General features: G+C 42.1%; 1 protein-coding gene across 4 annotated transcripts in view; it reads left to right on the forward strand.

Annotated features, from left to right (window-relative positions):
• The window catches only part of MYO5B (myosin VB), a 297,420-nt gene that overhangs the window by 88,448 nt on the left and 184,353 nt on the right, over window positions 1-24,619 (forward strand). For all 4 annotated transcript variants that reach the window (XM_087927512.1, XM_026714934.2, XM_087927513.1 and 1 more), the window contains exons 3-4: window positions 6,398-6,569; window positions 8,744-8,888. In XM_087927512.1, coding sequence (XP_087783638.1) covers window positions 6,398-6,569; window positions 8,744-8,888 — 317 coding nt within the window. The remainder of the gene's footprint in view (window positions 1-6,397; window positions 6,570-8,743; window positions 8,889-24,619) is intronic.

Below are 24,619 nucleotides of genomic sequence, written 5' to 3' on the forward strand. Positions count from 1 at the left end.
CGTTTTACTTTCCTCACAATTACATCCATTGCATTAACCCCCAAGGTCACATGATCACAACTCAGGTACTTGGCAACTGTTCGCATTTATGATCAATTGCAGCATCCTGGGGTTACGTGATCATGTTTGTGACCTTCCCAGTCAGTTTCCTGCAAATAATGTCAATTGGAGAAGCAGCATTCACTTAATGACCATGTGAGTCACCTTACAACTATGGTAAAATTGATCACAGAATCAGGTCTGGTCACGGAATGTCTTGAGTTACAACTGCGATGATTTTATGACAGAATTCCAGTCCCAGTTGTGGTTGTAAGTTGAGGACTACCAGTAATTGTGACAGATTGTGGGGGAGAGATGAAAAAAATGATGTCCATAAACAACAAGAGACAGCAGATGAGTCAGTTGTCAGCTTATCTTATAAACAACAATTTAGCTCAAGTGAAGAGAAATTTGGAAAGAAGCATCTCAAAGCTTTAACAAAAAAACCAATTCCACCTTAATTAACTCACTGTACCGGAGACTGGGAAACTTTTACTATGATTTCCAAGATTCTTCATTTACTCCACCAGGTATTAAAAACACCTTTGCTTAAATACCTTGGGATTTTTCCCAACTGTGTGACACTTGTCAGTAAGAAGTTGAACAATTACAAGGATTTTTAGGTGAAAAAAAATAGAAACAATCCAGAAAGATATAAAGAATTTAGACCAGGGGTGTCAAACTCAATTTCATTGAGGGCCGCATCAGGGTGGTGTTTGACTCAAATTCAAATCTTTATTGACAATGTACAATATGTGTACCATGAGATTGACTGAGCCTCCCTTGGGGATGATTTGGGGAGCTGGGGTGGGTGTGGCCAGGGTGGGCGTGGCCAGCACAAAGTCACTTGTGTTGGGGGCGCCTGTGGTGGCCCGATCACTCTGCCAGCAAAAACGGGCTCCTGAGCTCCATTTTTGGCTGCGACGGCCTCTGTTCTGACCAAGGCTTTCTGAGACTGTAATTAAGCACACGCTTAGTTAAAACAACTCTTGTTTTATTTCAGTGCTGGGAATTATGTTCATTCCCAGCCTGTAATGAGTCCCAAGCAGTCCCTCAAGATAAGCACCCACCTTTCTCTCCTTTGAATTGCTACCAACAATTAAAGTGCCAAATGAACTATAAAAAACCAACCGAAGTACAAAGTCCACACAGAGCTTCAAGGTTTAATCCGAACAGAGCGAATGACTTTGCTTCCTACAAAGGTTTCTTCACCTTTGCATGTCCTTTATACCTTAAGGGAGGGGCAATCACCTCCAAGCCTTATTCCTGAGTCACCCTTTTTGTCTTAGCTGCTCTAGCAGCTCTGCACATACGCGCACTGGGAACAGGCTCCCCTTGTTCCTCTGCCTCGCTGCTGCTAGGCTCCGGAATCAGCACACAACTGCCAGATGGTTCTGGCTCCATCTCTGCATCGGATGCAGGACCCTCATCTGAGTCCTCCCCAGACTCCTGGACTGGTCCCTATTCTTCCTCACTGTCCGATTCCACTGCCATCTGCACCGGCTGCCGGCGAACCACAACAGCCTCCTGCAACCCTCTGCCAGTGAAAATGGAGCTCGGGAGGGCTGCCTTCTGAGCTCCATTTTTGCTGGCAGTGGCACTATGGACTGGTCCTTCACTGTTTTCAGGACGGCCCGCAGGCCAGATCTAAGCACCGCACAAGCCAGATCCGGCCCCCGGGGCCTTGAGTTTGACACCCCTGATTTAGATTCATGCAGACCTGCTCTTCTAATCTATGATCTTGACCAATTTATCATCACAAAGAGATGCTATAAGCAGAATTATAATGAAAAAGTTGGGAATTGTCATGCATCTTAATAAATCTCATCTAGTTCTTTGGTTGTAAATTTTATTTCCTCGAAAAATTCCTCAGGAATTTTGTTTATTTTCATTTCTTCTGCTTCTGTCAGGAAATCAACGTTTGTTTCTTGATCCACACCCTTTGAGCTGGGTGAATAAAATTTTTATCTCTTAGTGTTTTTTAATTATTTATGTTTTATTTTAGATTATTCATTGCCCTGAGTTTCCAACGGGTAGAAAAGTGTCATATAAACTGCAGCAATAAATAACTCATGTATGACTGAAATACACAGAGGAACTGTGGTGAAGATCAGACCCCAGTTCATAGCTGAAGGAACATTAAACTGGCGCTGCGGACAAGCAAGCACCACTGAGATTTGAGAATAAAATGCATTTGTTATAATAAGCAAAATATTTTAGATGGCTGTAAAAAGGAAATCCAGTAATATAAATTAGGATATCACAATGAGTTAGATCTTACATTTCATTTAAAACTACCTTCACATCACCCTGCCTTATCTCACTTTGCGTGTGTGCAAATAGTTGTGTCTACACATCTATAAGCACACACCATCTTTTTTTTAAAAAGGAAGCCTTTTTAACACGCACAAAGCAAAAACAGCGGGGGGAATGATGCACTGTGCCCCTGGCATTTCCAACAGCTGGATGGCCAGATGGTAACACTTCTTTTGAGCTCTGTTTCAGTTGAGCAGCTGTGACTTTAAATTGAGAAAACTTCACGATATGTTTTCTTTTTATCCTTAAACACCTTTACTGGTTTCCCAGGGTGCTGCTGCTATTCTGTAAGGAACTGAAAAGAGAAAGGGCATCATAATTTAAATCAGGAGTGTCCAACCTTGGCAACTTTAAGACATGTGGACTCCCAGAATTCCTGGAATTGAAGTCCACAGGTTTTTAAAGTTGCCAAGGTTGCACCCACCCTGATGTAAAGCAACAGCTTCTGTGTTGGAATGAATTTTGTTCCATTTATTCTGACCCATAGCTCTCTCAAACAAAAACGGGCAAAGAGACTTAAAATAGCAAGACTATTCTCAGGATGCGTTCTTTGTCATATATAGAGGATTTGGTCAGGTAAAGGACCATAATACCAGACTGTAGCCTTGAACATTATGAGATCTGTTTTTTTCCATCTCTATCCCTACCATATTACTAATTTGTTTCTTAAAACCAGTATATAGATCAGTAAAAATCAATGGCTGAATAACAAGGACCGAAAGTTAGTGGCTGGGTTCGTCCATTGTTAGCTAAGCCTCAAAGTTGGTTGGTTTAATTTTGGGTTAGAGTGTGAACTCTGTTACTCTGGTTTATTCCATAAACTGTGATGAGAAAAAAAAATTAGGGCTTTGGTGTGACTTGAGAGCCACCCATAGACCTAAGCCCTACATTTAGCTTGGCTTATTGTTGTATGCCAATGCAGACTTTGGGCCAGAGTATAATTAAAGGAAATTGTGTTAACATCAGTTTGTAACCATGGTGAGATGTAGGTTGGTAGAATTTAGACATTTCCTGAATTAAGTGGTCCATTGGTCCTCTAGGAAAATGAAGTGAGAATAGCAGCTCAGCACCTTTCCCCTTCCCTGCCTTCCCTGCTTTTATTTCTCATTTCCTTTCCTTTCCTTTCCTTTCCTTTCCTTTCCTTTCCTTTCCTTTCCTTTCCTTTCTCTTTTCCTTTCCTTTCCTTTCCTTTCCTTTCCTTTCTCTTTTCCTTTTCCTTTCCTTTCCTTTCCTTTCCTTTTCCTTCCTTCCTTCCTTCCTTTCCTTTCCTTTCCTTTCCTTTCCTTTCCTTTCCTTTCCTTCCTTCCCTTCCCTTCCCTTCCCTTCCCCTTTCCTTTCCTCCATCTTTTATTTTCTTTTCCTTCCTTTCCTTTCCTTCTCCTCACCTCCTTTTATCTCCTCTTCCCCTTCCTTCCCTTCCTTCCCTTCCTTTTCCTTTCCTTTCCTTTCCTTTCCTTTCCTTTCCTTTCCTTTCCTTTCCTTCCTTCCTTCCCTTCCCTTCCTTCCCTTCCTTCCTTTTCCTTTTCCCTCTCCATCTTTTATTTTCTTTTCCTTCCCCTTTTCCTTTCCTTCTCTCACCTCCTTTTTTCTCCTCTTCCCCTTCCCTTCCTTCCTTTTATCTTTTCTTTTCCTTTCTTTCCCTTTCCTTTTCCCCTTTCTCTTTCCCCTTTCTCTTTTCCCTTTTTTCTCTTTTCCTTCCCCTTTCTCTTCCTCTTTCTCTTCCTCTTCCCCTTCCTCTTCCCCCCCATAAAGGAACTCAAAGTCTAATCCTCCACTTTCTCCCTCGTTGTGAGTCCACTGCTAATAGAGCTACCTCAGCCCTTTGTTTGTGTCCTGCGTCATACCAATTATAACAGCATCAACAATTAGAAATCGCTGGTTAGTGCAAGGATTGCTGGGGTAGCTGGTCTCTTAATTGTCAGGGCCAGCAGAGGTTGCTGTCAGGGTTATGATTTGACACCCTGCAGAATGGTGGGCGGCTTGTCTCCCCGACCAAGGTGAATGGCAAGGTAATTTTCCATGTTGTATGAATGCCGTCCCCATTTCTGGGCTGGAATTCAACCGCCCCAAACAAGGTACAAGCCTTTTAGAGTGTACTTATTTTCTCACCCTAGTTCTGTCAGATACATTCCCTTCATTTTGCTTTCAGCTTAGTTGACAAGTCACTCCCATTTATTAGATTGGGCATGATGGATGTAAGACAGCAAGAGCGAGCGGGCACACATGAGCACAGAGTTAGTCAGGGCCGAGAACAGAAAACAACATGCCAAAGAACATCGAAGCATGCCAATGCCAACAGCCTCGCCCAACCTGGCACCCACCCAGGTTGCAATTCCTCAGATTCCCCATTAGCATGGCGGAAGGCTGTCGTTGCTAGCAGGGCGAGCCAGATGCTCTTTGGCAACGGTATGATAAAAAGTAAGGTCAAATTTGAAACCTGGAAATTGATATGCGGATAGATGTCGCCTTGTAATTTTCTTGGCAGCAGCATAAACGTGGTTGGCCAGCACAGGTTTCAAGGTGGTTACATCCAAGCTGTAACCAGGGTAGTGTTCTGACCCAGACTTCGTAAACCGTAATGATGCACAAGCTTATTTTTAAAACAAAAAAACTATTTTTTTTTTCATTCCCAGCCAGAATTAATTTCAAACAGTCCCCCAAGATAAGCACACTCCTTTCAGTTCTTTGAAATGCTGCCAAAAACAGAAGGATCCAATTTAACTAGAAAAGAAACCAACCAAAGTATTAAAAAAAAAACACCAACTGAAGTACAAGGAGCTTCAAGGATGACGTGGAACCCATTGTGAACTACTTTGCTTCCTGCAAAGGTTTCGTCATCTTGGCCTGACTTTTATCCCTGATGGGAGGGGCAGTCACCTCCCAGGCTTACTCCCGAGTCACCCCTTTTGTTTCAGCTGCTCTTGCCTTCCAGCAGCTCTGTGCACGCGCGCATTGGGAACAGGCTCCCCTGGGTCCTCTGCCTCGCTGCTGCCAGACTCTGAAGGCAGCACCCCACTCCCAGATGGCCCTGGCCCCATCTCCGCATCGGATTCAGGACCCTCGTCCGAGTCCTCTCTGGACTTCCAGACTGGTTCCCGTTCTTCCCCACTGTCCGATTCTGCTGCCGTCTGCACCGGCTGTCGGCGAACCACAACAGGTAGACTCAAGCTGAGGTCAGCCAGGGACAATGAAGAGGGGATCAACTTATTTTCCAAAGCACCAGTAGAGAAGACAAGAAACAATGGATGGAAACTAATCAAGGAGAGAAACAACTTGAAGTTAAGGAGAAACTTCCTAACAGTGAGGACAATCAACCAGTGGAACAACTTGCCTCCAGAAGTTGTTAGGGCTTCATCACTGGAGATTTTTAAGAAGATACTGGACAGGCACCTATCTGAAAGGGTATAAGGTGACTGACTCAAATTAATGACGGTTGCAGTGTCCTGGGATCACATGATCACCTTTTGCAACCTTCAGACCAGCAAAGTCAACGGGGAAGCCAGATTCCCTTAACAACCATGTTACTCACTTAACAACTACAATGTTTTAACAACAGTGGCAAGAAAGGTCATAAAATGGGGCAAAACTCACTTAACAAATGTCTCGCTCAATAACAGAAATTTGGGGCTCAGTTGTGGTCGTAAGTCAAGGACTGCCTGTATTACAAATCTGGTGACCAGCTAAAAGCAATTCTCTATTAAATTAGAGAGCTCTAATCTAATTTTTATGCAAATTACAATTAAACACAGGCAATACACTGGGGACTAGGCACTTTGTTGTAATAATGCTTTCCTTTCCTTTGCAAGTAAATGAACTAATCATAGGAGGAAAGCCTTTTAATTTAAAGAGCACATTGTCGTGCTATTTTATGCAACTTTTCCCCCCTCAAGGTTCTGTTTTGTGAATGTGGACATACCTCGTTTGATTTTCTCACTTCTTTTGTATCCTAAAAATATTACTTTGGTCAGGTTATGGAAATGTGAAAATGTCCCAGGTAGACCTTTGGATAAATGATTTTTTTTTTCCCCTTTTACCATTTCAGATCCTGGAATATCCCATTGATCCTAAAGAGAATAAGTTTCCTTTTTTGCGTAATCCAGATATTTTGGTTGGAGAAAATGACTTGACAGCTTTGAGTTACCTCCACGAACCAGCCGTCTTGCATAACTTAAAAGTCCGCTTTTTGGAATCAAATCACATCTATACCTATTGTGGTGAGTATTGTCATAGGCATGGCTTTTGGAAAGAAGACAGGCAGCCCTCAACAACAGGTTTTTTTAAAAATTTTATTGAACAAACACAAAAAAGAAAGAAAAGAAGATTAAAAACAATGGACATGGTGCAATCCTTCTAACCCACATAGTTGTCTTACGTTGCTAAGTCATATAAAAAATAGTACATATATACATTATATATATATATATATATATAGTATATAATATAAATCTTATCCCATACTTTGAAATAATCCTGTTCATCCTTATTTTTTAGTTCTTTTGTCAATTTGTTCATTTCTGTGCACATCTAAATTTTCTTAATTGTTTCTATTTCACTTGGAGTTTCTTTACATTTCCACAATTGTGCATAAGCCAATCCTGCAGTTGTGATTACATGATCAACAACAGTTTGTTTAGTGACCGTTCAAAATGAACAACGGCACTGTAAAAAGTGACTTACGACCGTTTTTCACACTTACGACCACTGTAGCCTTCCCTGGTCACATCATCCAAATTCAGATGCTAATCTGACTCATATTTATGATGGTTGCGGTGGCCCGGGGTCATGTTATCCGCTGTTGTGGCTTTTTGACAAGCAAAGTCAACAGGGAAGCCAGATTCACTTAACAACCATGTGACTAACTTAAAAGCTGCAGTGATTCACTTAACAGCTGTGGCAAGAGAGGTTGCAAAATGGAGCAGAGGGAATGATTGACCCAAAGTCATTTAGCTGTCTTTAATACCTAAGCCTGGACTAGAACTCAATTTTCTGAGTTGCTTAATGGCCATTGTAAAAATGGTCATAAAATTGAATCCAGGCACAAGATGACCTGACTGATGGCCACAATGACTTATGAGGAAAATTGCAGGCTCAGTTGTTGTCATAAGCTGAGGACTACCAGTGTCTGTCTATCCACCCATCCATCCACCCACCGATCCATCCATCCATACATCCATTCTCCATCCATACATCCATACATCCAGTACAAGCTGAACCTTCTGGATATTTTTCAAGGTTAGGCTTGTGTAGAATGTATTGCAATAGTCCAAACATGAGATGATCACATGAGATGAGTGACTGGGTTTTTTTTTGTTACAGGTAGACCTCAACAACCATTGGTTTACCATGTTCAAATGTTTTTCAATTTTAATTTTCAATAAAATTTATAAAAAAGAAAAAAAAGAAAAACTTCAAAAACAGCCCACAAAGTATAAAATCTCTTTTCAATTGTTACTAGTAACTCACAACTTTGAGTGATTCCCTCGTTCTTTGATCTGGATATATATATATGCATAGCTGCATCAGCATCTGATTAAGGAATTCAGAACAGTGTTTTAGCTTCACAACAGCTTTGAGAAGTAAGAGAAAATACGATGTGCTGAATAACTTCAATTTTAATAAATGAGATGGGGGAAGAAAAACAACCATTGGTTTAGTGACTACTTGAAGTTACAGTGGCACTGAAAATGTTGACTTATAATAGTTTTTCACACTTAGGATCCCTGTAGCATTTCTGTGGTCATGTGATCAAAATTCGGGCGCTTGGCAACTGGCATGTACTTCTGAAAGTTGCACTGTCCTGGGATAATGTAATCACCATTTGTAACTTCCCAGCCAGCTTCCGATAAGCAGAGTCAATGGGAAACCACATTCACATAACAATTGCATGATTCACTTAACAACTGCGGTGATTCGCTTAACAACTGTGGTAAACAGGTTGTAAAATGGACACAACTCACTTAGCAACTGCCTTGGCTTAGCAACAGAAATTTGGGGCTCAGTTATGGTCCTAAGTCAAGGACTTCCTGTAGTTTCTACATAGATTAGCCTCTCTGTTATTTCAAGTTCCACGGTAGAAAATTTAGAGAATTTTCTGGTTAAGACCTAACTTTGCCAGCTTAGGAAACTTGTAGCAGTTGAATTTTAATCTGGGAGACCTTCAAACCTGTTGAACCTATTTAAAAAAAGCAGGGATGAGGGCTTCTGCTTGCTTGCTTATTTATTTAAATAGCAGGCTGCAATGAGGTTGTAAATTAATGCACAATAAAAAAATCACGTTTACATTATGAAGTGACCAGTGAGTCATATTTGAATTACTCTGCTTGTGGATGTTTGTGCCTCTCTTGTTTTTGTATCATTTTAAGCATTTGCATTTCTCATTATTTTTCAGGTATCGTGCTTGTTGCCATAAATCCTTACGAACAATTGCCAATTTATGGACAAGATGTCATCTATGCCTACAGCGGCCAAAACATGGGTGATATGGATCCTCATATTTTTGCAGTTGCAGAAGAAGCATATAAGCAAATGGCCAGGTGAATGCAAAGCTTTCTTCCTTTCTACCGATACATATTTTCAAATGGAGGCTGAGATTACCCTATGCTCTTTTGTTCTAAATAGAGTTTCCTCTCACAGAAAAATAGTTGGGCAGTAAAGCACATGGTGACTGTACTCTTTGTTTGCTCTGTGTGATGCTTTAATATAAACAGAATTTCTAACGGGCCCCTTCTCCTTTTTCCACTGATCGTTCTTAGCATGACTGACTTTTCGAGTGAGTCAGCTCTCATGACATGTCTAAAGAATGACGTCCTCTGTTTGGCTATCTTGGCTTCAAGTGATATTTTTGGTGTTTTTTTGTTTTTTTTGTGGTGTTCGGTTTAGGATGACTTTCTGATTTTAGCAGTCCTTAGGATGCGTAATAGTCGCCTCTGGCACCACATCTCAAAGGCGTTCACCCTCCTCCTATCTGCCTTTTTCAGAGTCCACGTTTCGCAGCCATAAGTAGCAACCGGGGAAAATTATTGTGTTAACTGATCTGCATTAAGTTGGGAGGGTGATGTCTTTACTCTTCCAGATGATATTCGTGCCAGGCATGGCAATTTTTTCCAAGTGTTGTATGTCTTCTGACCTCAGGGCTGCAGTCACCATGTTGGTTGATTTTAGAGTTCAGGAAGATGAATTCCTTTGCTGTTTCGATGATCTCATTGTCGCTTCGCACTCTGCATTGTGTTCTCTGCAGTTGTCATTATTTTTGATTTCTTGATGTTAAGGTGCAGTCCAAATTTTTCCCTTTCATCTTTGACCCTCAAGATGAATGTCACCTTAACAATAAAGTAGAATTAGTTCTTCTGGCTCTGCTTGTCTACCGTGCAAGGCTGAGAGAACGTGGATCAGACTCTACCAAGGTTTGCAGTGATGGCTTATTTATCTTGTCATTCGCCCTCTTTACTGCTTCCTTCTTTTATTAGTTTTTTTTTTAGGACTTTTTTTTTCTGTATAACTTTTATCATCAATAACACTCGAGTCGGATTCAGAATTGTGATGAGCAGGAGCAGCTCTTTAGACTTAATGAGGGTTTTATCCACCTACTCCTGTACTGAAATTGACCTAATGTCAACGTTGCAGAAAAACTCAACTCCAGTTAAAAACTCCGAGATAGGCATCTTCTCAAAGTTTCCTTTTATTAGAGTCATGCTGGCACATCTGGGAAAGCCCGAATCTGAGAGTTCCGGGTTTTCCCTTAGTAATTCAAAAATCCAACACCCAAGCCCCTGCGCCCATAAGTCCATCACATGGTCCAATCACCATCCACCTCACTTAGAGAAATCCCTTCGACCGCTCCTCCTCCAGGTGCAGGAATAACATGACCTTGTTCTGACCCAAACCTTGTTCCAAGGAAACCGACACAAAACAGAGGTAACAGCAAAACTTTTTAATGATTCTTTATGAATTCCGTTCCTTCCCGGTTAAAAGGCTGTTTCAAACTAATTATCTCTGATAAGAACGAGCCTTGCCAAGGTTGTGCAAGGCTGCCAAGAACACTAGATAAAGTTACTAAGAAATGTTTCAAACACAAAGAGTCTTCAAACACCAACCAAGATATTCCGAACCTCCACAAGGCTTGAGTGCAAAAACTTCTTTGCTTCCTGCAAAGAACTCCGGTTTCTCAGCTGGCTTTTATCTCTTAAGGGAGGGGCCCTTACCTTGCAGCCTTACTCCCGAGTCACCCGTGCTGCTGCAGCTGCTCTTTCGTTCGAGCAGCCCTGCATGCATGCACACTGGGCACAGGCTCCTCGGGGGCCTCTTCATCACTGCTGCCAGCCTCCACAATCTAGGAAGGCAGCATTCCACTCCCTGATGGTCCTGGCCCCATCCCTACATCACACGCAGGCCCCTCATCTGAGTCCTCGCTTTCCAAGACCTCAGCTGTCCTCACTTGCTGCGGGCAAACCACAACAGACCTTGAGCGAAGAGAAGAATGCTATTATGTCTAGCTACCAACACTCTACAATTCCCCACCCTCCTACTTTCCCAAGCACAGGAATGTGGTAGCATGGAAGCTTTTGGTACTAATATGGCTTCCAAAGTTGACACTTGCATTGCAGTCTAAAGTGATCCGTGGGTTGTCCTGTGTGGACCGTAGGGATTTCTGGTGCAGTTTTTGTCTTTCAAGTGAATTTAAGAATAGGGTAGATTCTGCATAATTAGAAATATTTGCACTACCTGGTAGAACTGTTGATGTTGAATAAGCATATTGAATGTTTAAAAAAATTGCAAAGAGCAGTACAGGATCTACCTGAACACAATACAGGAAATCCTTGATGTAGAATAATTCGTTTAGTGACCATTCACTAAACAAAACTGAAAGAAAGTTACCAATGCCTGCTTTTCACACTTGGAATTTATCCCGTGATCAAAATGCAAATGTTTGGCCACTGGCTCTTATTTATGACGGTTGCAGTGTCCTGGAGTCAAATGATCACCTTTTGTGACCTTCTGATGAGGAAAGTCAATGGGGAAGCCAGATTCACTTAACAAGCATGTTACTTACTTAACAACTGCAGTGATTTACTTAACAACTGTGGCAAGAAAGGTCATAAAATGGGGCAAAACTCACTTAACAACTGTCTCATTTAGCAATAGGAATTTTGGGCTCAATTATGGTCGTACGTCAAGGACTACCTGTATGCCAGGCTGGCTGGGAATTCCCAGTAAGTAAATCACTGCAATTGTTAAGTAACTTGGTTGTTAAGTGGCAACTGGACTTCCTTGTTTTTCTTCAAAGAGGTTTCACTTCTTATCCAAGAATGGTGGGGAATGGAAGGATTTGTATTCCTTGGAGACAGCTGGTCATTTGCATTCTTTTAGAGAGTTGTTGAGGCCACTTGGAGGTTTGTCTGTGTCCTCGGGGTCTCCTAAGTCATGTAAATAGGTGTGGAGCCTTGTTTCCAATCGATTGAATTGAATTGACTCAATTTTTGGCCAAGTGTGATCCCCATTGTGATCCCCATTGTGGTTGTAAGTCAAGGACTACCCATACAGCTACAGAGCAGGATTAGGAAAACAACTTGAATATTCTCTAGTTTCTCCTCAGTCTGAATTTCTTAGTTCTTCATGATTTGAGTTCCTTTTGTTTGATCGCTCTGTAGATTGTAAGGGGGAAAAAGGCAAAGAATACCTTTTCTTGGTGTAGTTGAAAGTGCAGTTTGTTACTTCTTGTAGATAAGACTCCTTCTTGGATAAAATGGTGTCCAGAAGTTGTCTGTAGGAACAAAACTAAGAATGTCTTCCCTATCTCCTTGGTTTTTCTGCATTTAGAATTATCTTCCAATTTCTTTTCTGTTGCATTTCTAAAATAACCAAAATAGGCACAGAGGCTTTCTCATCCTTCCATAATATGCTGTTTGTTCCTTATGCGTATTTTGAACATTGTCGCTTAGGAGAGCGGTGTAAAGTTTCATTCATCTTGTCTCACCCTGCGGTATTGAAATAACTTCCTGGTGATGTTTATTAAACGCTCCCAATTTCCTTGAGCCTCAGGAGAGCTAAGAGCAAACCCTACAGTCTGTGAACAGATTGCAAATAAGAAAGAACAAAAGGATGGTGAAACAAAACTTGCAGTATGATATAATAACAACTGATTGGTTTCTAGGAGGAACAGGGATGGGCGACTGGGGTGGCTGGATGGGTAATTTGACTTTTCCCTCTTGGGGTACAAGACTACAAAAGGTCTACCAGCGACCTGACCTGAGGATACCACTGGTAGGTTCGTCTGGATTGTTCAGATTTTTATCTTAACCATGGGATGACGTTTTCCATTTTATCTTCCTGTTATCCTGACGTGCTCTTCTCTTAAATGCAGTGACTGCAAAAATAGGAAGTTTTAGCTAATAATTGTGAGACTTTGAGACTAATTGTAGAGCTTCTGGTTATTTTTAAATGCACTTTATAATCCAAGGGTACATGTGACCTGCCAACTGCCTGTGTTATCTCTGTGCCGTGCTCCGGGTCATTATACTGGCTTACCTCAGTGCTCCTGCAGCCAGGCCATCCATGCCTCGACAGCTGCCTCACCTTGCAGCCGTGGCACCAGCACACCGCTCAGCCTCCTGCTCCATTGCGGCCACGAGCAAGCAGAAGAAATTGGCTGGTAGCCACGTGGGTTCCTGCTTCACATGGCTGTTGGTGCTGTTGCTGCGAAGGCAGGTGTCGGGGCATGGATGGCCTGGCTGCAGGGGCCTTGAGGTAAGCCGGTGCAGAGCGCATGGGGCAGCTTCACCCACCTGCCTCACCTTGTGACTGCGACATAGCGAGCAAGAAACGGAATGGTTTGGCTTCACAGGCTCTTAAGTAGGGCTTATTTTGGGGGGGTAGGGCTTATATTAGGCACACACAGAAAGCATGCTAGGGCTTATTTTTGGATAGGTCTTATTTTCAGAGAAACGGGGTAGATGTTGCTCAGTTCTGAGTTTAAACCAAAATGTTCAACATTCACTGTTCCATTATGTTTTATGCTTAAAAATATTGTACATAGCAATAGCATTTGGGCTCATATACCGCCCCATAGCGCCACTTTCTGCATAGTTTACAATATAGAAGCATTATTATTTGCATGTTGCCCCCAACAGTCTGGGTCTTCCTTTTATCAACCTCGGAAGGATGGAAGACTGAGTCAACCTGGAGTCCCATCAGGATCATACTCCAGGTTGCGGGCAGAGTTTGCCTTCAATACTGCATTTTAACCACTGCGCTACCAAAACTGTTGTATATCTGAGAAAGATGCATGTAAAGAAAATTGGAGATATTTCCTGGTCCTTTAAGCTTCACTGTTGGAGCCCGGTCTTTCAATATGAACAATTGATGGTTGGAGTTTTGGTCCTTTGTTAGTCATACACAAACTCCACCTCTGTTAAAGCTGGCAGCTGTTTATTGAGTTTAAGTTTATTTAAATCAAGTAACCAATTGGTATTATGAGGCCTTGTTCCAAAGTGACATTGATCCCAGACTATTTTATTCACAGTTTGTTAAATAAATCAGAGGAGCTCATACAGAAAATTAAGCCATAAAGTAGAATGCGATAGCTTTCTTAGGCTGACCTTGGAATGATCTTTAAGTAATAATGAGCCTGAAGCTCCACTCTTCCTAGAATAGAGAAACCTAGATCAAAAATGAACTCTGGTTAATTTTAAATATAAATTGAATGTCATTCACATTCTTGCTTTGCCTGCATTGAATAATTGCTTAATCTGTCATATCCCACATTCTCGCTTGAAGGCAGTTTTGGGAAAAGTTCAAGAGCCCATACCTGTAGGGAGAAGAGCAGGCAGAACTGGAGGAGGAGTTAAATGTGTCAGCAGCTTAGAATTCTTACGTTGACAAAACAATCCAAGTCAAGGAATGGATTTAGATTTCTACTTTAGTTGATTTGATTCTTGTATATTGGCTTGATTCTTGTGTATAACCTTAAGTTGGAAAGGGCAATTTAACGTATGGTCCTGATCTTCTTTGCCTAACAATACTCAAAGATTTGAAGGTTTTATATGGCCTGGAGCTATTGGTCATCCAGCTTTGTCATTAAAAGTAACATCTGATACAGACACAGAAAGCAGCCAACAATGTAATGATTTAGCACCATGGATGATGAAGGCCTTTGAGAGTTGCAGTTTGTTTAATAAACACTAGTACTTCTTCTATAGGGGCCCCAGGTTCAAAAGAAAACATCAATTACAGTACATTCCAAAGCTTTCTGTAATAAAACATATATAACTTTTAAAATTATATGATTGAGCTATTTTGAATCCTGCTTTCTCCAGCCTCTATAATTAGTACTAATAATCCTACTAAACCAAGAGAAAACCATATATATGAAAAGGAAAAGGTCGTACCAGGACAATTCCTCTCAACCATATAATATTAGGTAGTTTGTAGAACATTAAGAATGAAATTAAAAGAGGAATTTTTAAAATTAGTGTTAGGGTGTAAACTTTGGGCATAGGTAAGGTTCTTACCTGTCTGTCATTATCGGTCTTCTTCTGAGAAGTATGTGATGTTGGAAAAGATGGAAAGTAAAATAGGACTACCAACGGCAAAGTGGAATGAACCCAGATACAGAGGCAACGGGTGGCTTTTTGGTGTCAGGAGCAAGCAGCCAGACTCACACACATGGTAGTTCAAGCTAACTACTTTATTATTTTCTGCCTAGTTCAAATTCAGATCCTTATTGTCAATGCCCAGCATGTGTACAATGAGATTGATTAAACCTCCCTTGGTTCCTATTAGACAGGAATCTTCTCCGATTGCTCACCTTCTCTTAGGAACAGATAGGTAAGCCTCTATGGAGCTTAAGGGATCAGTTCAGTGGTGGTTATGCTGCTGGTTCGCACCGGTTCTAGCGATCCGGTAGTGCGGGTAAGCAGTTGGCCCTGCCCACCCGCCCCCCATCCTTTCCTGTCCTATATTTCCTTTGTTTGTAGCTCAGCTGATTTGCGCGGCAGAGCGGATTGCCATGCCTCAGCTGTTTTCCTCACCAGCGCTGACGGTAAGGTAAGTTTTCAAGCTTAAAAACGCATGTTTTAGAAGCACCGAATGCAAAGTGTGCCCCCCACAGAACCAGTAGTAAAAAAATTTGCATCCCACCACTGGGTCAGTTCTGGATCTTTTGTGGCAACACAAGGATTCGAGGCTAATTCCCTGCTTAAGACCTCCTCCCTGCCTGGCTGGGCTTTCCCAACACCAGATTGGGCACTCCGTGGTATCTTAAGAATCTTATCTCTGTGGTAGCTAAGAGTTGACACAACCAAATGGCACTATAATTGAATCTGTGGCACAAACACTGGTGGGGAAAAAAATTCTCACTTGAGTGGGAATTCCCTGCATCATCAATTTGGAGTAGATCATATGGTTGGCGAAATCTAGAAGCATTTGTGGTTATGGACCAAGACCAAGCTCTCTTCCGTAGATTCTCACTTTCATCTCTTTTGGTCCATAGGAATAAAGTTTTTTTCCCCCCCTGGAATGAATTTCTTGTGGACAATCATGGGGGAAAGTGATGAATTGTGATTTTGTAACAATGATTGGTAGACATGACCTGTACTTTTTAAAGCCTAACATTCATTGCCTTGCCATTCAAGGTACAAATTCCAGCATTGTGCACTGTAAACAGATATGCCCTGTGTCTCCATCCTTTCATTGTACATGTTACTGTTGTTTTCACAGAGTAAATCATACATCGTGTTGTTATTACCCTTCCACAATATTAATGTTTGCTTAATAGTACTCTGACTAGTAGTGATAATGTTACCTAGTTTGGATAATGAAACATCTGCAAAAAAACAACCAAGTTCAGAGAGCACCAAGTTTCATTTTGATGGGATCCAACCCATACAGAACTTTCTAATGAATTCAAAACAAAACAAATTTCTTGATTTGTGCTCACTCCTGTAGGATAGATTTCTATAGAAGCAAAAGACTTCTCAAGCACACAAGCACACACTCAGAAAGGATCTCCTGCGGAGGGTGGACTAGAAGACCTCCAAGGTTCCTTCCAACTTTATTATTCTGCATATCTCTGTGACGCTGTTAGATTAGCAAAAGGTATTTTTCTTTTTCATTTTTCATGAAAGGGACCAGAGGGCATTATCTAGTCAACATACTGAAGGTTGGCATTTTCTGTTTCAGTGAAAGGGGTGGTGATATCTCATGATAGATTTTAGAATGAAATGATTTTGGTTCTTCCTATGCAGGACGAGCTAAAAATCATAGACTAGCTGCCAATACAACTGCTGTTTGTAATAGCATATGGTGCGTGACTCTATAACAAAAATGGAATTAATGAAATTACAGTGAGGAGAAAGTCTATTTGAACACTGCCTGTTTTTGGTTTTTGTTTTAAAAAAGCTCACAAATGTCTCATTGAGCCTGTTGGTTTTAAAATAAATAAAATTACCTCACGGAATGCAAACACATCCTTCCAATGTAAATTGAACCATAGAATGTAGGCAAGTAGTAGCCCTAAGATGAAAGAACAGGGTTATGTAAATAGTTCAAATTGGAAAAAAAAGAAAGAGCTTTAATGCCTCTTTCCATTTTGCTACTCAACGCAAAGTAGTACAAATAGTCAAGTAGTACAAATACAAAACTATTTAGATATTAAGCTTTCGGTTCTTTTCTTTTAAGTGTGGGTGGGCATCTATGGCCCCTTTAAGACCTGTGGACTTCAACTCCCAGAATTCTTGAGCTTGGCTGGCATGACTGACTCAGGAATTCTGGGAGTTGAAGTCCACAGGCCGTTAATTGCCTATCCCTGTTTGTAGGCCATAGTACCTTGGATTCCCACACAGGCATTGGTTGCAGTGAAATCTAAATTTCAAAAGGAAAAATGCACAGGCCACCCTTCTTCTCTCCAATCATTTATGTCTCAGATACAGATACAGATAATCAGAGTTGGAAGGGACCTTGTAGGTTGTCTAGTCCAACCCCCCGCCCAAGCGGGAGACCCTACACCATTTCTGACAAATGGCAGTCCAATCTCTTCTTGAAGGTCTCAACTGATGGTCCTCCCACAACTTCCGAATCTCCATTCCCTCATTCCTATACTTAGGTTTAGCCTATACCTTCTTACTCATGCATTTGCTCCCATTTGCAAACTTACCTTCCTGATTCACAGATGTATTTATTGTTGTTTTTCTTCCATGCTGTGTGGTCTGTTTTTCAGATAAAATCTAGTCAGTCTTTATTCGATCGTAGGCTAGCAAATTAAACTCAAGAGTCGCCATTAGTTAAGATAAAAGGAAAAAATAATATAATTACAAGTCAGTGGCCACAACTGAGCCCAAAATGTCTGTTGCTAAAGCAAGACAGTTGTTAAGTGAGTTCTGCCCCATTTTATGACCTTGCATGCCTCAGTTGTTAAGTGAATTACTGCAGTTGTTAGTAATACAGTTGTGAAGTGACTGTGAATTGACTTTGCTTCTTAGAAGGTGTGGCAAAAAGTGATCACATCAGGACATTGCAACCCTTATAAATATATGCCAGTTTGCCAAGTGTCCGAGTTTTGATCATGTGACCATGGAGTGCTGCAATGGTCATAAGTGTGAAAATTGTCACAAGTCACTTGTTTCAATGCTATTGTGACTTCGAACAGTCACTAAACCTTACAAATTGTTGTAAGTCTAGAACAACCTGTAATTCCTGAGTTACTGCCTTCTTTGTGCTTTCATTTTTTTTTATCCTGCCTTTATTATTTTTAAGATGGCAAATGTAATTCTTACTCTTCCCTCCTCCTATTTTTCCCCACAACTATCCCTGTGAGGTGAGATGCACTGAGAGACAGTGACTGGCCCAAGGGCACCTAGTTGGCTTTCATGCTTAAGGTGGGACTAGAACTCACCATCTCCTGGTTTCTAGCCTGGTGCCTTAAAGCACTAGAACAAGGGCCTTCAAAGTTGGCAAGTTTAAGACTTGTGGACTTCAACTCCCAGAATTCCTGAGCTAACATGACTGGAGGAGGAATTCTGGGAGTTGAAGTCCACAAGTCTTAAAGCTGTCAAATTTGGAGACCCTCGTTCTACATCAAACTGGCTCTTGATTTATTTGATTTGAATTATATAGCTACCCATCTGTGCATGGCTTACAATGAAACGGAGTAGAAATAAAATAAACCCTGTGAAATAAATTGTATTGTATTGTATTGAATATACCTTTAATTTGTATATCGCTCAGAGTTGATATGAATATGTCTGAGTATGAGAATAATGATCAGAGGAATTATACACCTAGGCATACTAGAAGTTTATAGATGTTGAAAGCTGAACGTGTCATGGTGTAGAATAGATAATATAATCAACTTATTGCATTAACTTGCTTCACCTTCAGTGAATCAGAAACAGTTTCTGCTCTATGGCTAGAGGGACTTAATGGATATGTATATGTTTAATATGCTCTTGTTGAAAATAACTGGATGTGGGGAAATTTCTATGGGTGAAGTAAGGACAAAGTGAGTAGGCGACTCAAGCAATGAAATCTCATTGATGCTCTGCAGGATAAATCCACACCTTTTCCCCTGTGCCAGTCACAGAAAAATGTGAATTCTCTCTAGTTCCAGAGAGCAGAGCAAGAAATAGTGATGGAAGCTTTACAGAAGAACTCAAAATAATAAGGAATTTCCTGATTGCGAGGGCTATTAAGCAGTGTAACAACTTGTCACCTTAAGTTGTGTATGCTCCATCAGCAGAGGGTTTCAAGTACAGGTTGGTCAGCCATTTGTTCCTTCCAACTCTATGTTCAAAGGCAATCTTGTTCCTGTGATGACCCGGGGCGTGGCACAAAGGCAACACAATCAAATAAGCAGTAAGAGTCCCTTTATTATCTCCAACTTTGCCCCCAATCCAGATTACCTTCAGCTGGAGAAAAAGTCTCCCAGGAACAGCCTTTAAGTGGAGGAAATTCAGTCCAAAACAAGGTAACAAACTGTAACTAAAAATCCACACAAACTACGCTACAGTAATTAACTTGACAGGACAGGAGAAGGAATTGCAGACTTGAAAACAAACATAGCTGGGAAGATGCCAGGAACACAGATAAGCCTCAATGATACCAGATAAATCACGATTTGCTCCCAACAACTTGCTGTGTGCAGCTTCCCTTTTGAAACACTGTGTTCTCAGCTGCAGCCAATGAAGGGAATCAGGGCCCTTTCCTCCCCAGTAAGCTATGCAAGTCACATTGCTCCCTTCTCCCTTCTGCCCTGCATGCCCTAAGATGAAGAGGGGGTGGGCCTGGGTCTTCCTCTGAATTCTCTCTGCCTTGCTCTCCCTTTCCCCTGCTCTGCCCAGCCGGACTTTGCCCTTCCTCAGTTTCTTCCACACCCAAAGGAGCTACACTCCCACTGACAGTTCCTTCCAGGCTTTCTTTAAACCAGAACTTCGGAATTCACAGCAGCAAAATGGACTTGTTGGACCACTAGACAAAGATTGATGAATGGCTTTATTAAAACTTCTGATTAGAATGATCCTTAGGCTTAATGAAGGGAGTCCCTCTGAGGTCTTAAAGTCTTGGTTTCATGATAATATTTTGCTTCATGTTTAAAAGCATGGCCTGCCCTAGACTCTTAATTACCAAAGTTATTTTTAAATACCACCTACTGTGGAAGAACCATAAATGCCGGAGAGACAGAGCTAAGATCAAGTAATAGAAGGATTTATTTTGCTGACTAAGGGATGATAAAGAAAGTCTACATGGATGGTGATATTTACACAACGAAAAATGTTTGATAAAACAAGGAGTAAATGTGTGTTTCTGCTGTTGCAAATCTATCTCAAGCCAATCTGGAATTTAATTCTTTTTTTTTTTTTTTTTTGGAATCTGAATATTTTGAAATCCTTGGTGAATTGTTGATAGTGTTACGATGCTAAGGAACTTTTGTTGATGGAAGTTGAGCCCCAAAGAAGACAAGTAGAAGGTAGGATAGCTAAAGCAAAAGATCAGAGGTTTTGTCATGCCCTTGTCAGAATCTAACCCAGAGAGGGAAGCCGAACAGCTGACAGGGAGTGGGAGTGTGGCTCTGTTGGCTGTGGAAGAAACTGGGGAAGGGCAAAGTCCAGCTGGGCAGAGCAGGGGAGAGGTAGAGCAAGGGAGAGGTAGAGCAAGGAGAGAGAATTCAGAGGAAGACCCAGGCCCACCCCCTCTTCATCCTAGGGCATGCAGGGAGGAATGGAGAAGGGAGCAACGTGAGTTGTGTGGCTTATGGGGGAGGAAAGGGCCCTGATTACCTCTATTAGCTGCAGCTGGGAACACCATGCATAAAAGAGGAAGCTGCGTACAGCAAGTTGTTGGGAGCAAATGTGAATTTATTTGGTATTGTTCTGGCTTATCTGTGTTCCTGGCATCTTCCCAACTGTGTGAGTTTTGCCGTGCTTTCAAGTCTGAAATTCCTTCTCCTGCCCTGTGAAGCTAATTACTTCAGTGTGGTTTGTTTGGATTTTAAGTTACAGTTTCTGTGTACCTTGTTTTGGACTGACTTTTCTACAGTTAAAGGCCGTTCCTGGGAGAGTTTTTCTCCAGCCTGAAGGTAACCTAGACATTGAGGGCAAAGTTGGAGATAATAAAGGGACTCTTATTGTTTATTTGACTGTGTTGCCTTTGTGCATTTAGTGACCGTTCAAAGTTACGATGGCACTGAAAAAGGTGACTGATATTCACACTTAATGACTATTTTGATATCCCCCTCATCATGTGATCAAAATTCAGATGCCAGGCAACTGATTCACATTTATGATGCTTGCAATATCCCGGGTTATGTGATGCCCTTTTGCAACCTTGTCACATGCAAAGTTAATGGGCAAGTCAGATTCATTTAACAACCATGTTACTAATTTAGCAATGGCAGTGATTCCCTTAACAATCGAGGCAAGAAAAGTCATAAAATGGGGCAAAATTCACTTACCGTAACAACTGCCTTCCTTAAAAGGATTAGCCATGCAACATTCTGGAAGAATGAGAATACGCCCACCAGACGAGGAGGTAATTAGGAAAATTTTTAGAATGTGCTGAGAGGGACAGATTAACCTTAAAAAGAAAAGAAATAGAAGACTCAGAATACTACTTGATATGGAATAAATTCTACGACTGGTTAAAGACAAGGAGTAGAACAGTGATGGCGAACGTTTTTCTTGTGGCGTGCCGAAAGCACGTGCCCTAGAGATAGTGCTGGCACCCATAATGCAATGCTCCCCGCGCACCATGTGCATGTGCGCACAACATCCCCTATCCCATCCCCTTACCTGCACTGTGCGTGCGTGCATCTCCCAGATGATTTTTCGCCCTGTTTGAGGCCATTTTTGCCCTCCCAGAGGCTCAAGGGAAGCCTCTGCAGCCTCTGGAGGCTGAAAACAGGCCTGTTTTGGCACTTCTGGTATTTCTGGAAGGCCTGTTTTTCGGCCTCCCGAGGCTGCAGAGGCTTTCCTGAAGCCTCTGGGAGGGCAAAAATGGCCTCAAACAGGCTGAAAATCAGTTGGGAGGCTCACGCATGCGCAGTGCAGATAAGTTTGGCTGGGGCACGCGTGCCCACACAAATGGCTCTGCGTGCCACCTGTGGCACGTGTGCCATAGGTTCACCATCACAGGGGTAGAAGTTAAAGAAAGAAAACAGTGAATGTTTTTATTAAAAACAGAGATGGTGTGTAACTACAATATTATATGATATTATAAGTATTCTTATTAGAAAATGGGACAATATTTTTATAGTACTACCTATGGTTCTTATTCTTCTTAAATAACAGACTCGGACAAAGTGTTGTATTCAAAAATGTTTATGTATAATTTTTTTAAAAAACTGACTTGCTTAGCAACATAATTTTGGTTGTAGGTCGAGGACTACCAGTAACATCCAGGAAGGGGAGAATATAAAGTATAGAATGAACTGGCAATCACCTGCTGCCTTTCCCTAAATGCTTCAGAGATCTTGACGCGGTTAAGACTTTGATTTACAGAAGGCTTGGCACTAATTGTAGCAGAATGAATGTTAATCCTTCCAGTTCATACCCCATAGCTATTTTCTTTGGCTGACTACCGCATCAAATCTCAAAGGAATCTCTTCCTAGCGTGGTTTCCTTCTTCTGCAAGGGGGAATGGTGTTCCCATTTTTTAAAATATTGGTTTATCTTCTTCCCATCCTTCCCTGGGGCTTTTAGAAGGAGGAAAATGGGAAACTGCTGGATTTGGTATTTTCCAGGCCTACATGGTTTGGCGTTTATCTCAGTAATATTGAATATTGCAGGGGCATAACAAGTCCAGGTACTTTGGCCCTGCCTCAGAAGAACAGAACTATTTGACCTGATTTTCTAGGGGAGGAGGGTCCAACCCATAATACAATGCCCCCACCCCCACCCCGTGCATGCTCCCTAGATGATTTTTGGCCTGTTTGAGGCCGTTTTTGCCCTCCCAGAAGCCTCTGGAGGCTGAGAATGGGCCTGTTTTGGCACTTCTGGTTTTTCCAGAAGGCCCATTTTTCAGCCTCCCGAAGCTGCAGAGGCTTTTTTTGAGCCCCCGGGAGGGCGAAAATGGCCTCCCTCCAGGCTCCAGAGGCCCTCTGGAGGCTGAAAACGAGCACTTCCAGTATTTCTAGAAGGCCCGTTTTTCGGCCTCCCAAGGCTGCAGAGACTTCCCTCAAGCCTCCAGGAGGGCGAAAACGGCCTCAAACAGGCCAAAAATCAGCTGGGAGGCGCATGCATGCGCAGTGCAGGTAAATTTGGCTGGGGCTAGTGTGCCCGCACAAATGGCTTTCCGTACCACCTGTGGCATATGTGCCCTAGGTTCGCCATCACAGTTCTAGGGTGATAATTATGTCCCAGTGACTGGCCCAGATTGGATCCTGCCATAGTAATCTCCTCTTTCCCGATGCCCACTGATCAGCCATCCAAAAGTTCAGAGATCTAACTAGAATCGCATGCAGGAGGTATGACTGAGCCTTTTGTATGATGGTGACTTTTCAGATTGTTGACCAGATGATTTCCATGGTGTTTTGTGTTTTTTTTTTAAGGCAAGTGGGTTTTTATTATAATTCTCAAAACTAGCTAAGTCTGAAATTTTTCAAGCTGTAATGTAGGGGATTATCTGGCTATTTTCCCCCATTAACAGGCTTGCTATACCTTTCATTTCTGACATGCTTGAATAACAAAGGAAAAGAAATACAGGCAGTCGCTAATTCTCTTGTAAAAGAGAAGAAATAAAGAGAGGCAAGTGGTTTTGTATCAGCCTTTTGGAGTGTTTTATCATCTCTCCTGTAAAAATGCTAAGTTTAGTGCGGCTGAATAAAGCCTGTCCTTTTAAGCTACAAAGCAAAACGATGTCACCACATTGATTTCCTTCTCATTTAATAGTTCTAGGAAGGAACAACCATAAAACCACCTTGGTATAACATTTTTGGGAAGCCTTCCTTTTTACTGGAGATAAGCTTTTATTGCCAAGGATTCAGAGGGTGACATATCTTATTCAGGAGACGCCTAAAGAAGAGTTAAGCTGAGGATTTTGCCGTGAAGGGTTTTGCATAAGGCAGGTATCCGTGGGAACTTTTTTTAAAAAAAGCTTTCATGCCAATAGTCAGTTTGTGAGTTTCACTGAGGAGGAGGAGGAGGAATAGGAAGAAGAAGAAAGAGAAGGGAGAGGGGAGGAGGAGGGAGGAGGAGGATGGAGGAGGAAGAAAGGAGAGGAGAGTAAGAAAGAGGAGGAGGAGAGGAGGCGGAAGAAGGGGAGAGGGGATGAGAAGAGGAGGAAGGAGGAGGAGGAAGGGGAGGAGGAGGAGAGGAAGGAGAAGGAGACAAGGAGGAGGAAGAAGAGTAGGATAAGGAAGTGGGAGGAGGGGAAGGAGGAAGGGGAAGAAGGGGAGAGGGGATGAGAAGAGGAAGAAGGAGGAGGAAGGGGAGGTGGGAGGAGGAGAAGGAAGGAGGAGAGGAAGGAGAAGGAGACAGGAGGAAGAAGAGTAGGATAAGGAAGGGGGAGGAGGGGAAGGAGGAAGGGGAAGAAGGGGAGGGGTATGAGAAGAGGAGGAAGGAGGAGGAGGAAGGGGGACTAGGAGGAGAAGAAGGAAGGAAAAGAAGACGAAGGAGACGAGGAGGAGGAAAAAGTGGGATAAGGAAGGGGAGGAGGAAGAGGGAGGAGAGGAGGAGGAAGGGGGACGAGGAGGAGAAGGAAGGAGAAGGAGAGGAAGAAGAAGGAGATGAGGAAGAAGGGGGGGAGGAAGGAGAGGGGGAGGAGGAGGAAGAGAAAGATG

The sequence above is a fragment of the Pseudonaja textilis genome, chromosome 2 (assembly GCF_049901715.1).
Source record: "Pseudonaja textilis isolate UNSWEBS1 chromosome 2, rPseTex1.2, whole genome shotgun sequence".
Taxonomy (NCBI): domain Eukaryota; kingdom Metazoa; phylum Chordata; class Lepidosauria; order Squamata; family Elapidae; genus Pseudonaja; species Pseudonaja textilis.